Source organism: Eublepharis macularius, chromosome 13 (genome assembly GCF_028583425.1).
Source record: "Eublepharis macularius isolate TG4126 chromosome 13, MPM_Emac_v1.0, whole genome shotgun sequence".
NCBI lineage: Eukaryota > Metazoa > Chordata > Lepidosauria > Squamata > Eublepharidae > Eublepharis > Eublepharis macularius.
Genome location: NC_072802.1, coordinates 60,636,729 through 60,662,934, shown reverse-complemented (window position 1 = coordinate 60,662,934; position 26,206 = coordinate 60,636,729). Strand labels below are relative to the sequence as shown.

General features: G+C 44.7%; 1 protein-coding gene across 16 annotated transcripts in view; it reads left to right on the top strand.

The window, feature by feature from the left end:
- Positions 1–25,491, top strand: part of FBRSL1 (fibrosin like 1) — a 910,549-nt gene extending 885,058 nt beyond the window's left edge. For 7 of the 16 annotated variants that reach the window (XM_054995767.1, XM_054995768.1, XM_054995762.1 and 4 more), the window contains 9 exons: positions 4,369–4,440; positions 5,451–5,480; positions 6,852–6,923; positions 7,304–7,387; positions 9,831–9,963; positions 17,177–17,260; positions 19,460–19,543; positions 21,623–21,851; positions 23,302–25,491. In XM_054995767.1, the coding sequence (XP_054851742.1) occupies positions 4,369–4,440; positions 5,451–5,480; positions 6,852–6,923; positions 7,304–7,387; positions 9,831–9,963; positions 17,177–17,260; positions 19,460–19,543; positions 21,623–21,851; positions 23,302–24,538 (2,025 nt within the window). In that variant the 3' untranslated portion in view covers positions 24,539–25,491. The remainder of the gene's footprint in view (positions 1–4,368; positions 4,441–5,450; positions 5,481–6,851; positions 6,924–7,303; positions 7,388–9,830; positions 9,964–17,176; positions 17,261–19,459; positions 19,544–21,622; positions 21,852–23,301) is intronic. The other 9 variants (XM_054995777.1, XM_054995775.1, XM_054995772.1 and 6 more) reach the window with 5 other exon arrangements.
- Positions 25,492–26,206: the final 715 nt, after the last annotated feature.

Sequence of the window (26,206 nt, the reverse complement as noted above, 5' to 3'; positions counted from 1 at the left end):
AGGGAAGCTCCTTTGAAATCCAGGAGGCAGGTACGCTGAGTTTCTGAGCGGGTCAGGACCTCTCCCGGCATGATATCCTAAGACTTGGGTAGATAGGCTTGTGTCAGGCCAGCAAAAATGCTACCACAACAAAAGAGTAGAACTGAGATCTGTTAAACCCTCAGGACAGAATTTCTGCATTTAATAGTTCCATGGTGCAGGGCTGAGAGCCCCTCCGCCCATACATAGAATCTTTAATTTGTAAAATGTACTTAACATGGCCAGTCAGTTTTAGAAGGGAGAGGCGAAAAAACAATCCATAATACACAGACAGTTATTGATTGCCTCCTTATAAACATGAAGCTGGGGCTTGTTTTGATAAAGCCACATTCCTAAGTGATGAGGCCTTATGGATATCCTGTCATTTCTGTAGAGACATCTCTATGCAGAGATAAGAAAGCGCATTCTGCAGAAAAAGCAGCCTTGCTATCTGTTATGTTCTGTATTCACCCAAACAAGCAAGCAGACAACTCTACGGCTTGCAGTACAAACAAACTGCAAAATTAGGGGTTGAGTTGGAACCTCTGCGAAGTGCGAGCTCCCATTCACAAGCACCAACTGCTATGTTTGTGCAGTAAGATTAATATACATGTTCCCGTCTCTCCTTTCTGAACCTGTCACGCACATACAAGGCCTGAGCTTTAGTGCCATTAAACGATAAAGCAGGACTCTTGGATCAGCTGTGCAGAAAAATTGCAGGGACCCCCAGCGGCCCCCTTTTTAGCGGTTTGGTTCTGATGGCCTGGTGCCATGAATCTGCCTGATGAGTTTTCATGCAAACATCAGATGAAGAGATGATCCCATAAACTGAAGCTAGATTCCTTAGCAGTTTGCAGTTTCTAGACTGAAAGCCAGAAAGCTACACTGATCGTGTGCCTGTAGAGAGAATATAGTCGCAGAAATTGCATCCGGTGCCCCATTGTTGCAAAAATGGATCCTGCAGTGCAAGTGGTAACGGATTTGCTGTGGTTCTACGCAGGGAACATAGGAAAGCCGTTGCAGACGCACATGTGCTGCTTGTTTCAGGTGGCCCCTTTCCATGGGATTCCTTCGTGCTCATCTGCAGCATGGTGTTGATTTTAGAGGTCTTTGGTAATTTCAGATCATCCAGTATCTAGACAGAAGGAATGTGGCAGATGCCACGCCCCTTTGCCCACCACAAAATTAGCCTAGGACAGTGCTCTAAATGTAGAAATGAATCCATGCAACCTTCTAAAAGGTAATTTCCAAGCAGCTTGTCTTTTGCTTCCCCCCCCCCCACCGCCCCATGTTAATTCAGTTTGAATCATTGTTGGCAGGTTGTAGGAATAGGTTCACCCCATCACAAGCTCTTCAGGACTGGTAAGTGCTTGTGAGTAAAAAAGTGACACAGCCGCTCATGGCCCTTTGATTCAACTGAAGCTGAATAATACCACCACCACCCCAAAAAATAAGGCCTTGAAAGCATTTGTTCCTTGATAAAAAGTCCAAGGCTAATCAGTTTCAGCAGTTCCACTCAACTGCAATCAGCATTTGCTTGGTCCAGCACGGGGCCAGTTTTGTGCCTTGTTTGTTCTGTGAAGGCATTCAAAGGATAAATAGCAAGTGTTTTTCTGACTTTTTAGGAGGTTCCCCCCCCCACCCCACTCCCCACTCACTGTGGATGAAGCAGCACCAAAATCAACCAGTGTCTGTAATGTGCAGGTGAACATGCCCCACGGAGAAACCTCTTTCCGTATTTGCAGCTTCGCATAACTCAACTTTGCTGAATTTAGAGTGTGCTGATGCAGCTAAATTATCTATAACTTGCAGCAATAAAGATTCACCTCCTTGGAGACAAGATAAGGTTCAAGACTTTGCAGTGGGCCAAAACACCACACAAATCATCCTAACCTTTTTCTTCTCCTTAAACTTTCCTCTTCCTCCCACGTGGCTGCTTTAAGCCCTAGATCATAGTGACAGATGCATTCGGTGGCTGACCACGGCATAATGAATTCTGTCTTCCTTGCCCTCCCGCAGCAGAGAGTTTGTTTTTCTTTCCCTCCCCACTTCTCATGTCACTTCCCCGAGGCCTCGTATGTAAATCCCACCACATGAATCCAACCTGACTGCAAACTTCCCCGCCACTTTCCCAAAGGCCATTTCTCATGAGCTAGGAACTTGAAAAGGTCAAAAGTATTCAATTTACTTTGCCGAAGGAAGCATTTCCATCTGTCTTCAGGGGGACAGAAGGACCAAAGGGCGCTCTATCACTCATACCATTAATGTGATGTGACCTTAAAATGCATCCATAGCTGTTGTTTTTGCCTCCCTACCCATCGGTTTGCAAAAGGGACCTGACAGCCCTTCCACTTACACTTTGCCGCAAAGATTTTGTTGTTGTTTTTTTCCATCCCTCAAACTCTTAAAACCACCCTTGACCTGTCATACCTAAACTGCAACAGGGCATTCACAGGCTGCTTCTAAACCCTCCCTGCTTGAAATCTGACAGCAGTTTGGCTTGAGTCAGGCAGTTAAATGTCTAACCGGGGAATTAAGCTAAACTTTCTGCACTCCTCTCAGAGAGCAACAGGTGCAATGTCATGGGAAAGAAAAGATTGTTCGCTGGCACCAAGCCCCACCTCATCCAGCAAGAAAGCGGATGCCACACACTGATGTAAAACTGGGCAAGTCACACAGTTGTGCAGGTGGGGGTCCTGAAAGGCTCTGGGCTGGGTTAAAAGTGGTGTTACTCACCATAGGATAGCATCCCAGCCCATGTGGAACTGTTGGTGTTCTGTCCCTGAACACACTTCCGTGTGATTCTTGTACCTACATGTGTCTCCTAGATTTGCAGGAAACCCTGTTCATGAGATTCTCATTTGGAAAAAAGCAAGGCTGGAGGATCTTGAGATGGGACTTTGAAGCAGCCCATTTAGCTTCTGCTGAACAAATTAGCAAAAGAAATTAGCCTGATGAATAGGTGCTGTGAGTATAATTTAGCCATTTGCTTAAAAAATGGTAGGGGGAAAGAGGCAAAGCAACAGCTAGGGGAAGTGACGGTGTAAGATTTCTGGCCAGACCCATCACAGACAAACTTGGTTGTCTTTAATGAAGTGGTTGCTTGTATACAAAGGAATGAGGAAGTGAAGCATGCATGTGACTGGAGGAGGAAGGGACTGTGCTCTCCACCCCAACATGCATGACAGAATACAACAATTAAACCTTAAAAACACTTAAAGCCAGCAGGAAGTGTCAAGGGCAGCAATGAGATGGAGCCCGGGATGGGGAACCAGGAGTTTAGAGCAAGATTGAGAAATCGAAGAGAAGAAAATGGGTGCAAACCAAGTTGTCCAGTAGGACCCAAGGTGACAGGGAAGTCCCAAGGTCAATAGTCAAAAAGCAGAAGTCAAGACTACACGAAATTGTTAAACTGGAACCGAGGCCATACGGAAAGTGAAAGGCCAGCATCAGAAGGCCATGATGGAAGATCAGCAGCAAGACTGGCCCAGAAAGCTGGCCTTCCTTGCAGATTTTATAGGGCTTCCTGCTGGGCCAAGTGTATGACTCTGAGGCTCAGGAGGAGTCCTGTTTGCACATGAAGCTTGAAGAAGGGAGCGCTGACTCTCGAAAGCTTGCACTCTGAAAATCTTGTTGGTCTGTAAGGTGCCACTGGACTCGAATCCTGCTGCTTGCACATGAGTAGCCTGTTGTATGAGAAAACAGAGCTCCTGGTCCGACAGTTGTCGGCTCAAACCCAGCAGCTCCCAGCAGTAGGGGATCTTCTTTATGACAATCCCAAAGGCCTAGCAGAACAGAAATCCTAAGAATAATTTCTCCAAAAAAAACCCTTGAAATAGGACTGTTTCTTGACGTCTGTTTCACATACTCACTGGGAGCATGATGGCTCTTTGCCTGTAAGGAAACCTCCGGTGTACAGAATTCACTTTTCAGTGTACAAATGGAAAACGCATGCATGTTTACCTCAGCATTTACCTCAGCATGTTTACCTCAGCGTTTACCATCATGTATTGGAAGCTGGAAGGCTTACCAGCTGATGGCTAGAATTCACAGGATGAATAACTGGTCAGAGATGCTGGTGTGTGTGCCCTGTCTCTCTCTTCTGTCAATTATATATTTAAAAGGATTTTGAATGTGAGTGAGCAAAGTCCATTCCTCCCTTTGCCTCTCCCTTCTTCCTTTCCAACGCACCCTGTGCTGATATGGCCGCTAAATTACCTCAGTCAGGATCCAGTAAGCTAACATTTTAAAGCAACATGGATGTCATGCAAGAAAGCCCTAACTTAACCTAGAAAATTGTGTCAAAAAGCACTAGATTGTGGCTCATGTTTGGTACTGTTTTTCTTGTAGACTTCAAATCCAATTGATGTAGCAAGCAGACCTGGCACAGTACACCATACCCTTCTACAAAAGACACCAGGGGTAGGTACAACTTTTCTCTTGCTTATGATTACTACTGAAGGTTTGGCCATTATGGATTCAAATGTTAAGTCCTATTTCTGTTTATTTATTTGCTGCTAAAAAGATATTTTTTGGTGCTGCTTGCTGTCAGTTCCCAGTATGCTAATTTTTCAGAAGCCTGAGTATTAAGGGTGAGACAGTGTAAACTTAGTGTTGAACTATTTTGTTGATGTTTTCAAAAGAGACAGAGAGAGACACATTGGGTTATCACTTAGTAAACCTGAATTTCCAATAAGTGAGTGGACTGAAATGTATTGGAGCTTCCTGAAATTCTAGAGGCACCTAAGTTTGATCTCTTGTTTGATGATCACTCATAGACGTAACATCCTTTTCGGTCTTGCACAAGAATTCATACAAAGAGTCATGCAGATTGGATGGGTTCTGCTGACCTTTGATCAAACAAGACAATTGGCATGCATTCTGCTTCTTCCCCATGACAATTGCGCGGTAAGATTGCCTTGTGCCTTTGTGCCGTTTCAAAGCCTGGGCCACAGTACAGCTGGCAGGCACATGTTGTGGTGGTCTTGCGTCAGCTAAGCTAGTCGTGAATCCAGTCAGCACCTGAGAATCTTCATAAATGCTTCCTTGAGTTCCAGTACAGAAGAGATGCAGGGCATAAATACCATGAAAAAATAAAATTGCAAGCTTGGTCAAAATGGGGAAAGGCAGTGGCTCTTTGGTCGAGCACCTGCTTTGTATGCAGAAGGCCCCAGGCTCAATCCTGGGCACCTCTAGCTAAAAGGATTGATCTCCTGCCCATCTTAGTAGGCAATACTGACCTTGATAGCCCAATGCTATGATTTGGTATTTGGCTGCTTCATGTGTTCAGATTACTATAGGGAAGCTCCCTATCTTACCAAGTTGACCTCATGTTTAATTTAGCGTCATCCCTTCTTTAATAACATTCCTCAGTTTTGCTCTGTAAACAATTTTGAGTGATGACTGAACCGTCTTTCCCACTTTTTCTTTAGGTGTCTGACCCATATAGACCTCCAGTACGAGTAAGTAAGGTTTAGCAGGGATTTTTTCAATATACTTTTAACAAAAACTATAATTTTGTGTGCTTTTGGAAAATGTAAATACATATTAAGCAAACCTGGGTTGGCTCTCTCTTTTTCAAATTGGATGTGGTTTAAAGTGAATGCAATAACCCTGTTTCGCACCTCCAGGCCTTGCCTCTCTGCTTCAGCTTTCCAGGGTAGCCCAAACACCACGGAAAGCTGGATTCTGGTACCTGCATTAATCGTACAAACTGAACAGTTACTTAGTTGAACAAACACACACAATTTCTTTTGTCCTACGCCATTAGTTCTGTGATATTTGTCATGGAAGGGACACGGAGCTATGTAGGGCATTAGATCCTATAACTAGAATAACTTACTCATAGAGGAGGAGGTGTGGAGAAACGCCATTCTGTTTGTGGAGTTACCTTTCTATGGGCTGCAGAGGGGAGGGGCCAGTTCTGGAGTGGAATGTGATTGGAGGGAGAGCGAGTCAGTTGGTGGAGGGGAGTTGGAAGTTGACGGTGGCTGGGGAGTGGAGGGAGAGATGGCTCTGAGGGGAGAGGTAGATCTCGTGTAACCCCAGGTACCAAAGGATCGGGCCTGCCCTACACAACATCTAATTAGGGCATGAGGGAGATAGAGTAGGGGGTTCTGGTTATGTTGTATTATTCCTTCACTGTATATTTGCCTGTGTATAGTTAGAAGTTAAATAAATGAGTTTTGGAATTTATGAAGGAAGAAAGCTCTTCTGTTCCACATAGTCCCCCAACCGCTTGGGCCCACTAGCAGAGGAGTGGGGTTAGGAAGCTATCCCACCTAACCAGGACCCCATACAGGGACAGTGGTGGCAGCAACTACCCGGAGAGACAGGAAAGTTGGGTTAGTTATTGATTACAATAGTGTTTAACTGATATCATTTTCTTTTCTTTTTTTTTGTTAATGACAGGAGGATGAAGATGAGGGATTATGGGCTTTGGGTTGCAAAAGTGGGTAAAATAGGAATTGTGGGAACAAGCAGGGCGCCATTTTGGGTTCACCACCATTCTAGTCCACTGCCTTTGGCAGCACACACGTTTTAAGCCCCTTTTGTGCAACCGTGAGAGAAACACTCATTTCGTTTTTGACATGATTCTGAGGATCATGTATTCCATGATTTGTGGCACAAGGTTATTTACTGAACGTATCTTCCCTCCTATATAATTTTTTTTAAAATGCATATATCTGAATATAAACACAGAGGAACTGGTTTAAATTCCAGCACCCTGAATGGCCAATCTTGTTTATTGAGCTATCTGTTGGGGATGACTTTGCAGACTGCTAGTTTTTTTAAGCTAAAACCTCCATTTTTAAAAATTCATTTGCTTGCAGAAGCCTGGCAAGTGGTGCGCTGTTCACGTTCAGATTGCTTGGCAGATCTACCACCACCAGCAGAAGATAAAGGTAAGTGAACAAATTTATTCAGAGACGAGACGAGAAAGCCTTTCTGGCTTTTGACAGGCTACGTTCCCACTTATCACCCGCTCCTCCCGCCCTGATTAACAAACAAGAAGTAGCTTCTCATGGCGTTGCTTTCGTTTGTAAGATGGAATTAATTTAGGCTTTTTCTATCTTTTAACATCTATCTCTAGAGCTTTAAATGGTTGTGTTTGCCTGGTGGGCAGGGCAGCCCAGTAGAGGGGAGAGGGGGGAAAAATCCCCTAAGTGTAAGTTATTAAATATGCAACCCAAGGAGAAGATCAGAAGAAAAGCTGGGAGGTTTTGTGGGGAGGGCGGGGGCATACAAAGCACGCGTGTTTAATATCATTTCCCTTCTGCACTAGTACCTCCTGTGGAATATGGAGTGTTATCCTGTTCAGAGTGAAATGAGCGGTACGGTGAAGGACATTTTACAAAACATAGAGCAGGCGAGTAGAATGACAGTAATTGTGTCAGAGGTGCTTTGGGGGTTTTCTGTTGCGGTATGGTGTGGAGGGGAGGGATGGAGGGGGACTGTGGAACTGGAGAGGTAAGAAATTTAGGAATAGCGGGTTTCCCCCATGCCTAAAACCCTTAGAGTCCTGGAGATTTCCGGACGCCGTAATCCTCAAGCCCCTCTATTCTTGAGGGATCTTGATGACTTTTAGAGCCATTTCTTTCACACTCATTCCTGGAGAAGTGCTGTTTTTGAATTCCACAGAGAAAGCCCAAGGCAGGTGTGGTTTTAAATTCCACAAGGGGACCCCAAAGCATGCAACTAAAACACTATCATAGGTGGGCATTAGTGCAATTCTCAGCCGTGTTAGTTCAATTTGCACGTTGTGGAATTTTGGTGAAACTGTTGGTGGTAGTTTATATATTGGGACCCCAGAACAAAAGAGAAGTCCATTGGTAGAAGATGTAAGGGGAATGTTCTCAGCTGGAGAATTAAATAACAAATCAGCCACGCAAACTACCTGCACTTCAAAAATCTTGGTTTAGCAGCAACCACAGGTGCAAACATCTGACGCTGTGGGGTCAGCTAATTTCTGAAGAAGTTGTTCAACTGCTGCTGAATGATGCAAAGACGTTTGGATTGCAGAATGGCGTTAGACTCCTAGGCTCCTTTAACAGATCCTTGTTTTGTAGATAGGATGTGTGAATTTGACAGAGCCCAAAGGGTTGCATTTATATGCCTTTGTCTCCATTAACCCATCAGCACAACCGCCTTGTGTTCTGCTCATTAATTCCTTGTGAACATTTACTGCCACAGCTGACTTAACTAGGGTCATGCAAAATCAGAAGGCTGGGTCAGTCCCCACAGCCACTGAACGGCAAGGTCCTGTTGGTTTTTATAGTGCTGGATTGCACCTATGGTCAGGTTTGGTGAGCCTATTGCGTTTTAAAGCAGAAATGGTTAGAGAAAAGACAGAGCCTTTGGTAGAAACGAATAAGGCCGGAGATGGCTCAGTCTGGCTCTGGAACAACTTTCCATGCTTCACTGTTGCCTGGCCAAGTGCAGAGCTTTCCAAATTCACTGAAGGTAGGAGTTGTTAAAGTAAACTTGTTTTTGCCTCCAATCATGATCAAAGGAATGTCATAGCTAATAGTCATGTCTGGCTTGGTACTGGAGCATTTGCTTTGCCAGGTTTGGGCACCTATTTGGACTCTTGATAGTTGCAGGACTGGGAAAGACTATTAGCCTAAGTTTGTGTAAGATGGAGGGTTGAGGTCAAACTATATGGTTTTGTTTGACATTGTGGATGGAAATAGACATTGCTGGAGGTGCCTGGCAGTTGCCAAAAGCAACCACCCCATGCCCTCTTCTTCTTCTTATACGCCCCCCGAATCATTTGTTTAAATGACATAATGTTGTCATACTCTTGAGTTCCTCTGTGGCAAGCAGCAGTGAATGAAGGGGAAACAGGGCAGGGAAACCTGAAATGTGAAGCTGCCGCATCATGTTTTGTGACACTTGCGGGAAGAAGACACACAGGGTTGCTACTTCTGGCAGCTGCCCCCGCAGCTCTCATAACATCTAGTTCTGCCCACTGTTGCTTTTGGAATATCACCTGGCTTTCCATAGATCATTTATAGCGGTCATCCATTGTGAGGAAAGTATGATACTTCTGCTCAACCTCCATGGGTCCCGCCTGTTGAGTGTCCTCCTGACCAGCAGGCACTCTGCTTTCTATGCACTTCTTTGTAGGCTAGTTTTAACAGCATGTGAAGCTCAGAGCATGTTGAAATGAATGGAACTGTGGCCTGTGAATCACTTTGGAGTGTAAGGGGGTGGGTCCTGTCCTCATCCTCTTCCTTTTCCTGTGAGTCTTTTTTTTTTTTTAAAGATTCCCTCCCCCCTCGCAGGGTTAGTCTCAACAGGCCTCTGTCTCTTTCTGTCTTTCTGGATTGATGCAGCCGAGCACATGACTCTGTCATCCAGCTCTTTTGAAGGCTTAGATTCTGTCTGCAGCTTTTAGCCGATGGAAATACTTGTGTGTCTGCGTGTTGGTCAGGCGAGGCTGCAGACTGTTCTGAGGGGGCGCTTCGCTCGGCACAGCCCAGCCTATCGCATTGCATCCTCCCGCTGACTTAACGCTTGCGGGGCTAAGAGCTCACTTCAGGCCTCGTTCGCGGGGAGGAGGCCGGGCAGCTGAGAAGCTGCAGAGTGAAACGGCCTCATGGAGAGGCGGCTGTCAGAGCGTGACTTGTCCGACGTGGCCACAGGCGCTGCCGTCATTCCAGCTAACTCTCCCCGGCAGCGCTAACCCAAGCGCGGAGCTTCAGACCTTTGCTGGAAGTTCTTCCCCACCCCCACCCACCCCCCCACCCCCTCACTCCGGAAAGAAAGGGAAAATGTCTGATCGGGTTGTTCTTTGTATCTTTTGACAGCAAATGCAACTGGATCCTCACAAGCTAGAAATCGGAGGGAAACTCGACCTCTTCAGCAGGCCCCCTGCCCCAGGTGTGTTTCCAGGGTTCCATTATCCTCAGGATCTTGCCCGGCCTCTCTTTTCCACCACAGGTAAGGAGGGATTATATGTGTGTGTGTTTAAAAAAAAAAAGTATGAGTATATGCATGCATCAAAACTTACCTCCTGCCCAATTGCATTGCAAATTTCAGCAGAGGTTAACATGAACACATGTGGAAATACTGTCAGAAAGTTTGCTTCCTGCTTGAGCATGCTATGGCTTTGAGGGCTAAAATGCCTTTTAGAATCTTGTCCTTTCTTCAGCCCCCTGAAGCCAGAGATACATTTCAGCACAAAACTACTGAGAAGACTAACCAGTGTGGTTTGTGAGACCTTCCCCATCTCTGCATTGAAAATTGTAGAAATCTTACTCAGTTAAGATTTCAGTTAGGTTGTAATCATAATAGGATAATAAGGGGATTCTAATAATTTTCAGTTTCTCTTGCACCAGCCCTTCATATTGACTACTGGCATGGCAGCAAGTAAACTACCTTGTGGACCTTCAATGCACACAATTTCATGGTGTTCACAAAAAAATATCCCCCAGTTCTCTGTCTGGCTAAGGTTAGGCCACTCCCTGCTTCTTGGTACGTATTCCCCACTTACCCCCAAGAAAGCATTCTCTTGCCTCTCAGCTAGACTAGAAAGCTTTCTCAAACTCACTTGATCATCATTCCTTTAGCAGACATTTGTTTGATTAAGGTAGATTCACAACCATAACAAGAACTAGAAACATGCTTTCTAAAAAGGAGAGAGAGAAATGAAAAGAATTATTTTAGAGCTCTGGTTACCTGAATTCCATGCTCATGTTAATGTTTTGTGGTTCACTGGGCATTACAGCCATCCAGTAAACAAATTCCTCTGCCTGTGGGGTTTGGAGAGAATCATGATATCCCATTTAGGCCTTGCTTCGGAGTATTCTTTGTGACCACCCTCTTTGCTCAATGAATCCCATTTATTGGCTTCAGAATCATGTAGATTTCTGTACTGAAAAGCAGATCTGCAAGTGCTGAGAGATCGAGTGTAGGGATAATGGCAGAGCCAGGCCTTTGCATACGTTTTGGATGGTGAAGGTCCTTGTGTTTGTGAGTGCGTGTGCGAAATAGATTTATTAAAGGGAGCAAATTAATAGAAGCCTTTCATTTCAACCCTAGATGAATAACCCCATTGCAACTCATCTGTGAGTAGATTAATCACAGGAGTCATCGAACACTAAATCTCAATAAAGTGGGCTATCAGAGAAGAGCAGGGTGAACAAACATTGCAGCTGTTATATATAGATGAATAAATCTTTTGCTTTACAGTATCTGAGGCTCTCCCTCTCTCTCTCCTCACCTTACCGAGCAAAAGTATAGTTGGTGTGAATCATGGGTTCTGCCACATTGCCTTGTTACTGCGAAAGACATAAGTTATCTTAGGCCCACCTGTCTCGGGGATGGATGTTCACTACCCTGGCAAACGTTATATTTAATAACTTCCTGACAGCCCACAGTGTTGTCTCTGGCTTTCTAGAGAGGATTTGTTCTTTTCGTTTTTCTTTTTTTATTATCAGCCCCACGTAGTCAAGTTTGTAAGCCGTCTCCTTTGAAGAAATCTCCCATCCGTTATACACCTTCTGAAATCCTAAAGGATTAGGGAGATGACAGCCTCCATCCATCTTGAGGCAGCCGAGCAAGTTGCAGTGTTTATAGATAACACCGGGTCCCCTTAGCTGTGGCATCTTTTCTCTCTCAAGTTTCCTTAACTTGTTTTCTGGGTGCTTCGAGCTGATTCGCTCGATCCCTTTTCGCTCATCCCACGGTGAGGTCTGCATGGAGCTAGGCTGGTGTGTTTTCCCATTGTGTTTCCTAACACACGCAGGGGTTTCTTGGTTGGCAAACTGATGTGGTAAAGGTTCCACCAAACAAGGCCTTTATGAAAGTGTCAGGAATCAGGATTCCCGATTAGGAAGCAAAGCCTATTAGGAGCCAAGATCCAGGTCCACATGGTTACAACCAGGGGTCATTTCGTAAAAAAATAGCTGCAGGAACTCATTAGCACAACTCATTAGCATATGCCATACCCCTTGCCATCACCAGAAGTGTGTTATTAGCATAACTGATTTGCATATGCCACACCCCCTGACATCACCTATCCTGGCTGTTTTGGACCCAATCCTGGCCATTCAGGGCCGAAATTAGGCCCAAAATGGCTGAAAGGGGCCCAAAATGGTCAGGATTGGGCCACTGCTGAGTGGGAGAGTGATCCACCACCCGTCAGAAGCATGATCCTGGCCGTTTCGGGATCAATCCTGGCTGTTTTGGGCCCGATCCTTACCATTTTGGGCCCCAATCGGGTCATTTTGGCCCTGATCCAGGCCAAAACAGGCCCCAAATGGCTGAAAATCAAGTGGCCAGGGCCACCTGACATGTGACCTCTTTGGAAAACTGCCAGAACTGCGTTCCTGCGCATTCCCGCTCAAAATGAGCCCTGGTTACAACCATGATATGGTCACCACGTAAAAGAGAAATATTGGTAGTGCTCATCTGAACACATCCTATTAACAAATATTTTTCTCTTGAAAGCCAAGCCATGGGGAAGGGATAGGGGTTTTCCAGGAAAATTTGAAGCAGAATGTTTTCCTGTTCAAGGTTAAAATGGACAAGCACTGGGGTTTGTCCATGCTTCAGGTTGCACATTTAGCACATCTAACATGATCGACTTGCAGTACAACAGCCTTGATCACTATATATAAATAGACTGTATTTATATGTGCAGGGCAGAGAATTTTCCATGGAAAATAATAGCATCCAAAAAATTTCACCCCTTGAGTCATCTCACTGACCACCCATTTTTCAAAACTGTTGAAATTATATTCCAGTACAATAAGGATCGCTTTGGCTTTTAAAGTAACAAAAATCTGAATGTGTGCATTGTTTAGAGTGTATCATGACTTGCCTATGGATTGATGCAGACAAAATATGTATCATTCTTTATGACGCCACTTGCTTGCAAGGGGATAGTTGGCTCTAGAGAATGCCTCTACAGAAAGAGGAGATAATGGGGTTTTCCGCACGGGCCACTTTCCACGGCTCGTAGCCAATAGTTCCTTTACTTATCTGCGGTCTTCCGTATGTAATTTGTAGCTATTAGTAGTGACTCTGGTGTTACACCAGGGATTTTGGAAGCACTAATTCCCCATATATATATATATATATATATATATATATATATATATATATATATATATATATATATATATATATATATATATATATATATATATATATATATATATATGCTGCCTGAGGGATGTTTTTCCATGCAAGTGATGCACTTTGGGTTTTTCTATGTCACCCTCTCCTGCCCCCTCTTTGCCATGACTCTCCATGACTAGTCACTTCTGCTATCCCAGTTCTTACCCCACTCTCCTTTCTTCTTCTTTCCATTCTCTCCCCTCTCTGTTCTTCAGGTTTGTACAGATGTTTTAATTTCGTTTTTTACAAAAATTCATCATTGCATCCTTCACTGAGTCAAGTGACCTTTCCCCCGTACTGCGATGTTCTAGTGACGCACCGATGGGCCATTGAATTGGAACGTTAAGGGGGAGAATGCAAATGAAACCAGTTGAACCTCCAAATCCTCCTCTTTCAGATTTTTCTCTTTCCTGATTCTGGGCTTCCTTTTCCTAATAGCCCAGGCATGGAACAGTAGACCCAGGGAAATGAAGCATCACCTACTGTCCCATGTTTTCACTATTTAATTCTCTGGTGACAAAACAATCCTGAAGCAAATACTGGTGCACCTCTGCTCCTCCCCGCCCCCCGCCCTTTTGTCTGTTTTGAAAAATGACCTTTGGAACATCTTTGCAAACGCTGCATCATTCTTACAACTATGAATTCAACATTTCACACTGTACTGTTTATTTACTTTTTTAAAAAATTGGCAACATTTTGGTTTTCATTTCATTACATGGTTTTTATCAGCCAGGCGTTCTGCTTGTAGCCTACACATTTCTGTCTGTTTCTTTTTGGAATTATCCAGTGGGCGATTCTGTGACATGCGCTTTGCCATGCTAACATCCAAGAATCATATCGTCACTAGCCAACAGCCAGCTGCTTTGTGCCGTAAATCGAATGTTATTATTATATTATTGTTATTATTGACCGGACCAGCTTATGAGAGTATTTCTGTGAGGGCCATAGGGTGGCAGGGGTCCATCCAGCAGTCCACCATTGCATTGATGCATCGATACAGTACATGTACCAAAAAAATAATAATAATCAGGACAGCACCACAGTGCCACTGATGACGCCATCAGTGGCAACAATACTGCTGCCCCTCCAAAAACTGATTTTCCAAGCAAGTGCAGAAAGAATAAACTGATGCAGCATCTGAAAAAAGGCGGTGGTGCGGAATGGCTACAGCCAAGCTGCATGAATTGTTCCGGAACAACTTTGATGGAAAATCAGGGGTAAGATCGGTGTGCAGAAAACCCCATAAGCAAAAAAGGAACAAGTTGGCAACGAGCTTCCCATCTAACCAGCTCCCTAGCTTGCTAAACATGTTGTTCTGCTTGGCGAATAACTGTAATAGGCATTAGCGAGTTTCTCTCTTGCACTTTGCTCCAGATGCATAGCAGACATGATTACAATGACATGTGTGCCCTGTATCTGCATCTTTTATATATAGCAGATTAGATGAAATAGTTGTGTGCGCACCGCTGTTGGGGATTTTGGGGGGGGGGGTACATACTTCAGATGGCAGTGACCGAAACAAATGCAAACTATGAGGAGACAGATAAGACTGGAAAAGCTGCAGGGAAACAGATAATGCCCAAGGATAATCTGGATTATGGACCCCAAAGGACCATTTATCATTTATGCAACCTGTGCTTTTTCACTCATATATCAGATTCTGCCTATCGCTGATAAAGGACAGTAGTTTGACTATCCTCAGCTTGAGCAGATATCTTGCTTTATCCCACAGGACCAATGGGCTTGGCTATCCCTAGAGAGGCAAACTAAACTCAGTTCCTTTTAGCCAACTTAATGATTCGAAAGGGGGATTGGAAAAGAACATGTTGCCGTCTCCACTTCAGAGCTAGCTTTCCCTTTCCACTAACACCTGTGCTGTGACCCTGTTCATTTTATGTCCTAATCCTAAATGCAACAGCCAACTGATAGATTTTTTTATGCGAGACCTGCCCCCAAGACCATTTTCTCAGCCTTTTATAGATCACATATTTGCAAGACTTTTTTGTGAACACAATAGGCACTTCCTTATGGCTGCTTGATCTCAGGAGAGGGTTTCCCCCCGCCCTTCCTCTCCCACATTCCCTGTATTTGCATTCTGTCCTTGCAGCAGTACAGAGGGGTATTGAAAGGTGCTCTAGCATGCAGGCAGAAACAGAAGAGAACGCTTGCCAGGAAACAGATACACAGAAAACACGTGCTCTCTTTCATACATTGATGGGGAGAGGGAAGTAACAATGATTCTCTGAATTGGGGGGCGTTTGTTTCTTGAAAACCTTTGTAGCCCCACCCTCACACCCTGTGGAGGAGCCACATGCTAACTCATGTCAACAGAAAAATTAAGCAAGCAAGACTAGATCCAGGTCTTTTTTTCAGCAGGAACTCGGTGCAACAGAGTTCCGGCACCTCTTGAAAATGGTCACATGGCCGGTGGCCCCACCCCCCTGATCTCCAGACAGAGGGGAGTTTAGATTGCCCTCCCCCCTTGTTCCAGCTGACCCAAAGTGACGTCATTGTGCGGTCCTGAGTTCTACCACTGAGTTCCACCACCTCTTTTCCCGGAAAAAAAGCCCTGACTATAGGAAACTGTAAAACAGAACCAACCAGGAAACACCAAAAACAACAAGCAGTTACCAGAAACTGATCTCAGACTCAGTTGGCAGTTCCCAGAGATTCTTTGCTTCCGACTGCATCCCTCGCCCCACCGTGTTATTCTTCAGGCTCTGTCCAGGGCCTTTCCCTGCACTGCTGCCATAGTTTTGGAATTGTCATTCTTCCTTCTGACCCAGCACTGCCTTTATGTTGAGGCACTTCAAACCTCTTTCTTCCTGGTGCGATTTCGCGTGAGAACGGCGAAATCGTGCCAGGAAGATGCTGTCATTCCGGGAGCTTGGTGCAATATTCTGTGGCCAGTAAGCAGTGTGAAAACGGCCCTAGTCCTTCCTCATTTCTGCACTGGTTGCAGTTCGTTTTGCATGAGTTGGTATCAGTGATAGGCCGGTTCTTGACTATGGGTTGAATCCAGTCATCTTTTTCACTCCATCTCACTTAATCCCCTTCTTTACTACAGCCCTCGTCCCACACAACCTTTATCTACACAAGTCCCACGTTCCCGCAGCACAGCCTTTTTGGAAATCAAAGGGAATTCCCTTTGATTTGCTGGGCAAGGGCAGAGCCCTTTAGCTCCACCCATCCAGCAATGCCCTTGAATGCATATACATAGTAGTATATGTGAAAGGGATCTTGGGGTAAAAGTGGACTGTAAACTAAATATGAGCAGTCAGTGTGATGCGGTGGCAAAAAAAGGCTAATTCAATCTTGGGTTGCATCAAAGGGGCCATAGCGTCGAAATCACAGGAGGTCATAGCCCCTCTCTATACTGCCTTGGTCAAGCCACACCCGGAGTATTGTGTGCAGTTCTGGAGGCCTCACTTCAAAAAGGATGTGGACAAAATTGAGAGGGTGCAGAGGAGAGCGACGAAGATGATCAGAGGTCTGGAGACTGAGCCCTACGAGGAAAGGCTGAGGGCCTTGGGAATGTTTAGTTTGGAGAAGAGGAGGTTGAGGGGGGACATGATTGCTCTCTTTAAATATTTGAAAGGCTGTCATTTGGAGGAGGGCAAGGAGCTGTTCCAGTTGGCAGCAAAGGGTAGGACCCGAAGCAATGGGCTTAAATTACATGCACAAAGGTACTGGCTGGATATTAGGAAAAACTTTTTCACGGTCAGAGTAGTTCAAAGGTGGAATCAGCTGCCTAGGGAGGTGGTGAGCTCCCGTTCACTGGCAGTTTTCGAGAAGAGGCTGGATGATTACTTATCAGAGATGCTTTAGGCTGATCCTGCACTGGGCAGGGGGTTGGACTAGATGGTCTGTATGGCCCCTTCCAACTCTATGATTCTATGATTCTCTATTTTTTTACCAGCTGAAAATCTGGTTAGATTTATCTCCCGCACAACTGCTAAATATGTTCCAAGGGTCTTTTTTGCAAGCGTATTCTAAGTACAATATATTCTTTTCTCCTTTGCATCTTCAGGTTCCGCCCATCCTGCCACCACACCGTTTGGACCATCACCACACCACAGCAGTTTCCTGCCTACTAGCCACCTGGCAGGTAGGTGTAAGTAAACCCTACCTTTCACATTTATCAAGTCTGTTTAATAAATCACTGTTATGGCTTCCAGTGGATCTGCGATGCTCAAAAACTTTAAAATGTTTGAGGAATGCCAAGGGGCTTCACCTCAACTAGAAGGAGAATTGCTAAGCAACCCTCCCCAGTCTCATCAGAAAACTGTTCACAGATGCCTTGTGTGCAAGAAAATGATCCTCTTTCATTGTCATGATTTTAAGGCTGCCTACTTCCAAAGCAGGTGTAGCATTTTTTGCATTGAAGCAGATATTAGCCGCCATTGGAAAATCTGCCAGTGTTTCCGAGAATCCCAGAATAACAACTTCTGTCCTCCAAAACAAAAATACTGGGGTAGAGTGTCCCTTTGGACTGTAGAAGCCTCTCTAATCCTCCCTCACATAGTGCCAGGCGTCCACAGCAAAGCGCAGATTTAACAGACAGAAGAAAAGAGGCATTGTTCTATCTCTAATAGAGGTGATGCAGGAGTGACTTTGCTCAGCTGTGTACCCATTTCTCAGCATGAATGTGGGCTTCCACTGGGCTGGCAGGAGACAAAGAAACATTTAAAATCACCCAATACAAATGCACAAATCTCTCATAATTCATGCTTCACACAATGTTCTAAGGAGGCTTATTGTGCATCAAGGCGGGCAACAGGTGGCTTCCCGCCTGTGTGTTCTTACAGCCTCTGAACAAAATGTCAGAATTGTCTTACCAGATCAGGCAGAAGGTCTACATAGACCAGATTATTGTTTTAGTTATTTGTGCCCAACTTTTCTACCCAATGGGAACCCAACGTGCCATTCAGCAGTGTTCTCCTGCCCTCCATTTTATCGTCGTAATGACAACCGCCCTATGAAATAGGTTAGGCAGAGAGAGCGAGTGACTGGCCCAAGGTCCTTCTGGATAGCATCCACAGCAAACTGGCGAGTGGAACCTGGGTCTCCCAAATCCTGATATGTACTTGTTTGGGGATATTTCTATGCCGCCTCTTGACTACATTACAAAACCACATCAGCATATTAAAAACAAGCCACCGCGCTGGCTCACGGCCCATGGTATCTCCCGGGCTCTGGGTGTGAAACCCTCTCCTGTGATGTATCTCCAGCATGTGGTCAGCGGAGGCAAACTGCCTCAGAATGGGGAGGTTCCCAGTCTCTGGCTGTCCTTGCTCAAAGCCAGTTTACTTTATGGCCCTTCCTAGGAGCAGAAACAGATACGAATGCTGATGAAGGAACTTTGTTAATGCTTCGTACATTCTTAAACTGTGGTTGCAGTTTTAATGTATACAAATGTGATCCGCCCTGAGACTGCCGGTGCAGGGAGGGTGGAATATAAATTTAAACGAATAAATAAATACATAAAATTTGATAATTGGTTTAATAACTGCACTGTATTCACCGAGCGAGGTTGAGATTTGAATATATGATGGTCACAGTTTTCCAACAGCACCGAACAAGCCCACCTTGTCCTGTTGCAGACATTTCAACTGTGTTACTTTGTTCTAATTTGTGCATGTGCCATGGAACAGCATTGCAAAGCACTGGCAATTGCATGGGCTCCCTCTCTCCAGTGTTAGGTTACTCATACAGGAGCCCTTTGTTATCCTACACTGTAGTTTCTTGGCTGTGTCACATTCTTGCTTCACATTTGGGCCTATGCAGTGTGACTTAACGCACAATCCCGAACAAAGAGTGAGAGAGAGGGGATCAGTATATCAAAGGCCATTTCGTGCCCTCCTGAGGTTTCTGCAAAGGCTGCTACTTCTCCTGCCTGTTTGCCACACAAAAGAGGGGGGGGGATCACGTCGGAAATTGGTTTACAGCTTTTCGTTTTGCCGTTGCGATTCCAGGTGGATCGGGTTTCAGCTCAGTAGCTGTGCCTGTCATTTTGGCTCTTGAGCTGTTAACTTTCCGCTTCCCTCTCCCTCGGCACGCACAGAGCTTAGCTCCAGCACCTGTTTTATGGAGTAAGCACTCAAATCCCTTCTCCATTTTTAACATGCTGGGAATTTTCTGTGTAAAGAACCTTGCAATGAGAAGGATCAGCTTAAAGTCTGGCCTAATCCTACTTGGATTCAGACTATTTATAAAAAAAGAAAAGAAAAAGAGGGGGCGGGGAGGAGGGGGTGCATTTCGTTCTCCAGCATTCTTGGCTAAATGCCGGCTAAAACCCTGTTTGCCTTTCCAGATCCATTTAGCAGGTCAAGCACCTTCAGCGGCCTTGGGAACTTAGGCAGCAATGCCTTTGGAGGATTAGGCAGTCATACTCTGAGTAAGTACTGGCTGGGTTTACTGCAGACAAACCTCCTCTCCAGAGAAACCACATGCTCACATTGAAAGCAGCTGCTGGTGGTTTTATTTAAATTTTTTTAAAAAACTGCTTTAATTCCTAACCTCCATCCTCCTTTTTGGGGAAAAAAAACCAAAACAAAACACTGCACCTAAGTGTTCCAGGTCTGTGTGGCGGGAGCTTTTCCACAAGATATGTCCTTCATTCCTCCTTTATCGAGCAACTGTGCCTCCCCCCTACACGTTTCTCCCCTTTTGGAGAAACATGGCCCAATAAAATCTTAATCTTCTTCATGTCCCTCAGGTCTGCTTATCAGGACTATTTCTGAAAGGCGGGTTGTGCTCTCAGAAGCCAAGACTGTATCTGAAGTTTCCTGAAAATGTAATATTGGAACTATAAATTGTTTATCTTGGCAGGAAGCTGTGATAATTTCCAGAAACCCTTCTAGATTCTTACCCTAAGCCAGTCTTCTTTTTGTGGGCATAATTCAAACGTTAACGAGCCCCAATCCAACAGGGGAGACACGAACGGGTGCTGCAGCATCCTTTTCAGTATTGATAATCTAATTCTAGGAGCCCAGGCAGTACATAGGGATCCCCAGTCTAGTTGTCTTGCCTTAGGGACCCCCCTGTCTTGGATGTAAATAATTGGCATACAGATGTTTTATATTAAATAAATAAATATAAATATCTGTTTGGGAAGAGTGGAGAGCTGGGTTCTGTCCCCACCTCTTTCCCTGAATAGGCGATGGGTGCTATTTATGACAATCTAATAGCTCCAAGAGCAGATTAGAGCCATTGATTGGTGCTCTTACCATGCAAACACATGGAGAAATTATGTCCTAGTGGGCTACCCATGCACCTTTGTTCGAAACAAGCCAATATGCAGGATGTTACAGGGATCGCAGATCTTCAAGATGCAAGCCGACCCATTCCAATATAAATCCCTTGGGAAAAACCTCCACAAAGACTACAGCATCAAGGTCAGCCCAAAGTTATTTGAGTCCCTATGTTTCATATTTATGTATCTCTGACTGCAGCTGTGCCTCACAAGAGTGTCTTTCAAAAATAAAATGAAGAAGTCACACCATGAGAGGTGCAAAGATGGTTGAAAGGATTCATTGAACTGGGCCACCCTTTCTGGGAGAAGAGCCTGCTGGGTTGGGGCTCATTATGTTTGAATAAGGCTTCAAAAAGAAAAAATATCTTGACTGTTCAGAAAGAAAGTTGAGGTGATGAAAGGAACGTCATCACGTGCATTCTGGGACTGTAGAACTGTACAAACTGTCATCAGAGAGTGCTACTTTGCATACTCTCAGATGGTCACCAAAAAGGCCTTTGATCTTGAAGGCCTAGAAAGTAACCAACACCCTTCAGAAGCGTGGCCACTTACCCCTCAATTCATTCCAGAGGTTATCTTGCGTCTTTAAAAAAGGACCCTCAGTAGGTAGTGCTTTGCTTAACGAAAAAAACTACATGCAGGACAGCTGAGTTGCTGATGGGAGTTTTTTGGAACGGAAGGAACGTTAGTTGACGGGAGAGCAAACCAAAGTGACCAGTCCACACTCTGGTATGGATGGAGTGAGCAGATAGCTACATTCAGGCTCAGTCTATTCATCCCCAAATCAAAGATCTCAATCACTGCTTCCCACTGCAGGTGGCTGATCATTTTTAACTAGCTGCAGTCTCTTTGTTAATGTCAGTGGCAGGGAACAATAATAGTGCCAGTTTAACCACAGATATCACAGGAGGGGAACTGGGTGATTTGGGAGTAGCCTCTTTATCTTCAGAGCAAACGGCCTTATTACTTCCACAAAGTTACTCAGATCTGTAGCAGGCCTTTTTCTGCAGAGACTTGAAACGGCTGCTATTTCATTCCTCGGTTATCAGAGCTCTCCTGCTATTGCCGCTTTTTAAAAGTGTCTTTTTTCCCTCCAGCCTTGAAATGATAAGTGTGCTGGTAATTGGCACTTTTTGTTGAACTGATGTGGGACAATACCCCCTTTGTTCATAGGGGGGGTGATGAATTAACCAGGTCTTTCCCTTTTCTTCCCGGTTCCAGGTCACAATAGCATTTTTACCCACAAAGAAGGGCCGAATGTCCAGAGCTTTAACAATCCCCATGAGCCATGGAACAGACTCCACCGGACACCGCCATCATTCCCGACACCCCCTCAGTGGCCCAAACCCAGTGACTCCGAGCGGAGCTCCTCAGTGACAAATCATGACAGAGACCGAGAGTCAGAGAAAAGGGAACTCTCCACAAGCAAAGAGGACAGAGACAAAGAGAGGTGAGCGAGGAGAGTTGCATACTACAAAGATGTCTGGGTGGCCTCAGTTTTACTTCTGTTTGTTCTTTAATTAATTTAGGGGAAAGTCACGTGTTGCATTGTTAAGCAAATCTCCCATAAATGATCTCATTTGAATAACTCAAATTCGAGCTTTAGAGTGGAGCGTTTGCATCCAGATGGCATGTTGCAGTCACTGCAGATTGCTGCGTATGACATCTGTGACCACAAGGTGAGCTGTTCACATCTAGCCACCCAGTTTGTGAACTGGGGAGAGTTCTCCCTATAAATGTCACACACATTTAAAGATAATAATTGGGGGAGGACAGCAAAAACCTATTTAAAGACCAAGCTGCCTTGTACCTATTGCTCAGGACTTGACCATATGATGTAAAATGGCCTCCACATGCCAAGCTATAACGTGTAAAATGGTCCTTCAAGAGGATAAATATGGTTAGCTGGTCGAGGCCAAAAAAGGGAACCATTGGTCAAGGAAGAGGAAATGGTGAGGAAATTCTGAGCCTCTATTTGCACTTGCCCACTAATTGTGCTCGTGAGCTCAGCAGTTCGCTTGAAGGACCTGGAACTTCGAACAAAAATGCATAATTCTGCCGCTGGAACCACCTGGACAACATTTAGTTTGCTTAATTTTTTTTTACAGGGGAATTTCTGGTTTTTCCTTAAGGGACTAGTCAGATGCACAGCCAAATGCTAGGGGGTGTGGAATCATTTTTGTAGGTCCAAAGGCAGATGAGACCAAAGGATTGCAAATGCATCTATCCCAAGCAAAGATTTTGTACAACTAGCCCCAGAACTCACAAGATTGCATTGCCAAAAGAATCAGCAATGCTACTGTTTTTTACTTCTTGCCAAAAGGAATCAGGAGACGCCCCCCCCCCCCGAAAAAGATGCAAGATGCTATGTTGTGCAGATTTAGTAGCTGCTCGTTGGATATGATTTTTATTATTCAGTCTGATCACAGCCACTGAGTTTCCGTAATAATTGTGTCTTTCGCACACATCCCAACCCTGGCAGACCAGCAGACGTTTTTGCTTGTTTTGGCTTGTGCGCCCAGTTCTGCTGTAAGTCTAGAGCAATAGAGGGTGTTTATAAATTGTCAGTATGGTTCTCTTTTGCAAGCATTACTTGGTTAAGCTATTTTACAAAGCTTTCAGGGTCAGGGACTTCTAGGCCCAGGCGTCTAAAATCTACATTCAGCCAAGAATCGTATTTCAGGCACATTTTTCTTTTTCATGTTGAAGTTTTCTTCAAGCATTTGGTATTCATTGTTCTCAGTCACTGTAACTGGTTCCAAAGAAGTTAGCTTTTCTGTGGCTGTGGGAAAAGAACCAGCAGTTTCCTTCCTTTTATAACAAGGGTATTACGGATGAACATATAACTAGACCTGTCATAAGAGGGCCGCACACTCACTATACAATATATTTTCCTCCAGGGATCTCTTGGATAAAAACAGGCATTCAAATAGATCCTCGCCAGCTTCAGCTCCAGTGACTCACCAGATCAGCAACCTCATCCGTAGCAACAGCCAGACCTCCAATGATCCCACCAGACCAGTTGGACTTGGTGACAGAGAAAGGTCTAAAGAGCCGGAGAGAGACATTCCTGACCGGCTGAGGGACCCTCCTCCGATCGTGGAGCACAAGATCAAAGAAAGCCGCTCCCCAGTGAAGGAACCGCCAAGCCATGATAAAAGATCCTCAGAGGACAACACAAAGCCAGTAATTCAGTCTGTATCTCCATACAGCAAACCCGCACTGAGCGAGAGCTTGAAACTCAGCAATCTAATGAACAAGGACATTGAAAGAAAGCCAGAGCTTCCAGCTGACCTTCAGAAGATAAAGAATGACATCAAGGTCAAAGAGGAACGCAAAGAGGACAGTGACGTATTGGTCGTGAGCTCAGAGCCTTCACAGCATTCCAGAACTGTTGAGCACCCTCCGCCGCCTTCCCTCCATGGATTACCATTGCCCCATACGATGGCAGCCACAATGCCTATCTCCATGGGCAGCGTCCATCAGATGAACAACATGAATGTCCTGGACCGAAGCAGAATGATGACTCCATTAATGGGCATGAATCCCTTGTCTGGAAGAGAGAGGCTGCCCCATCCGGGGTTTTCTTGGGACCCAGTGCGGGACCCGTTACGAGAAGCCTATCGGAACTTAGACCTGCACCGTCGAATGGACTTCCAGCTCCGAGCAGATCCCATCCACAGGTTCCCCGCCACTTCTGGATTCTACGACCACGAGCGCTCTTACCGAGACAGAGAGCCCCACGACTATAACCATGAGAACCTTCTTGAAGCACGGCGTGAGCAGGAGAGGCTCCGACAAGTGGAGGAGAGGGAGCGGTTGCACTTACGGGAAGAACTTGAGCGTGCCAGGATGCAGCACTTGCACCCGTCCCCTATAGAAAGTCACTTGGCACATGTGCCATCTTTCATGCCTCATCTTGGTGGGATGCATTACCCCAGACTCAGTCCCTCTGCTGCCATGCACAACGGAATCTTAAATAGGAACCCTCCCACAGCCGCTTTGAGTGCCCCACCCCCTTTGGTACCAGCCAGTAGTACAAGACCTTCCTCTCCCCGCCGGACTACTCCACTCACAAACTCAGAATCAAGAGACTATTCTCCTTCTAGGAACCCCAAAGAAGTTGAGGCACGATAATCCCTAACAAACAGGATGGATTTTAAAACTCGCCTGTAAATATAGGAGGGGCGGGGAGAAATACCTTTTAAAAATGCACTGCTGTAAACTTTTTTTAAAGAAAAATGTAAAATTTGTAGAAATTAAGCACAGTTCCATAAATAATTTGGGGGTGGGATGAGGGAAGGGTCATAGGCTACAATCCTGCCAACCAGATGGTTGCTGAAAATGGAAATTTAATATATAGGTCTTGAATTTTTTTTGTTCTTCGTTGTTTTTTTCTTTTTTGCTTCTGTGCTGAGTTAAAATATTACCAAGTTTGTACATTTTTCCCAAATGTGAGAAACATTTTTAATGAATTTGTATTTTTTTTTAATTTTGTGCTCTTTATTCACTTAAAAAAAAAGCGTTTGTTTTTCATTTAAATTTAATGGCCTCAGATCCTTAAGTAAAAACAAAAGTCACCCAGGGTTTCTTAAAGTATTATTTATGGAAAAACTGTAGTTTCGTACAGTCCACTGTGAGGTTCCTTATTCGAGGCCACTCACTTCTCTTGGTACTTTGGAACTGAAGTTACAGATATATATTAAAATAATAATAATAATAATGTACAAAACCTATGTTTGTTTTTTGCCTTATATTATGAAGAAATGAGAATTTTTTTTTGACTTCTTGTTTTAAACAGCAAAAAGAAAACGATATGTAAATATTCTGTTAATATAAATGTACACCAATACTGAATTCTTAACATAGGTAGACTTTATAAAAAATGGTTTCTAGAACCACTCTCTGGTTATTTGTTAATATTATTCCAACTCATCCATGTCACGTCTTGAGAAAAAATATATATGTAACATGCTCAAATAGTGGATTGTGGCACGTAGCTTTCAACTATGCAAAAAGAACTTAGAACAAGTCCTGGTGGATGGGTGGGGTGGGGAGGAAAACAGCTACAAAGCACCTCCTTCCCAATGGGGAAAAAATGCAAAAGAACGGAACAGAAATTTTCTTCAGAAGGAAAATGACACCAAGGTGGGTGGAGGAACCCTGACAGCGGGTGGTTTTTTTCTCCCAATTTTCTTTGTACAGTCCAAAGAGGAGGAGGACAGGATCCAAATTACCTGTTACTACGTACATTTCTGCAACCCAGATGAAACTGATGCAAGAGATCCCCTTAAATGTTTTCCCTCAGCTTCCCCCCCCCCCCCGGTCATTCATTGGTGGGAGCAGAGAAGGTCTCCGAGAGCACTATTGGAAACCCTATACAAGAATAATAGGAGTGTAACTCCAACAAAAAGAAGGTCAAGTGGTTAATTACATTCTCTGTCATTTTGAACGGCCATCGCCCTCCAATATATGTTTCAGTGCAAATTCTATCTTGAACTGGGATTTTGTGGGGGAGGGGGGGCATTATTTTAAAAAGGATTTCCAGTTTTCCTTTTCAGAAATAAATGTTGCTGCTGCCACAATCCATTCAATAGCATGTTGAAGCCGTTAAAAAATTAAACCCCCCCAACCTGTTAATTCACTGTGACGCAGCCTTTCCTTCCGCCTTCTGAACAGCAAATTGGTAGAACAGAGGGAACCAGGCATGTAGCCCCTAGTGTTCTCCAGGTGCCCCATTCAGGCAGGAACATACGAACGGCAGCCTCTCTGCATGTGTACTGACATGCGAACCATCCTTCTATT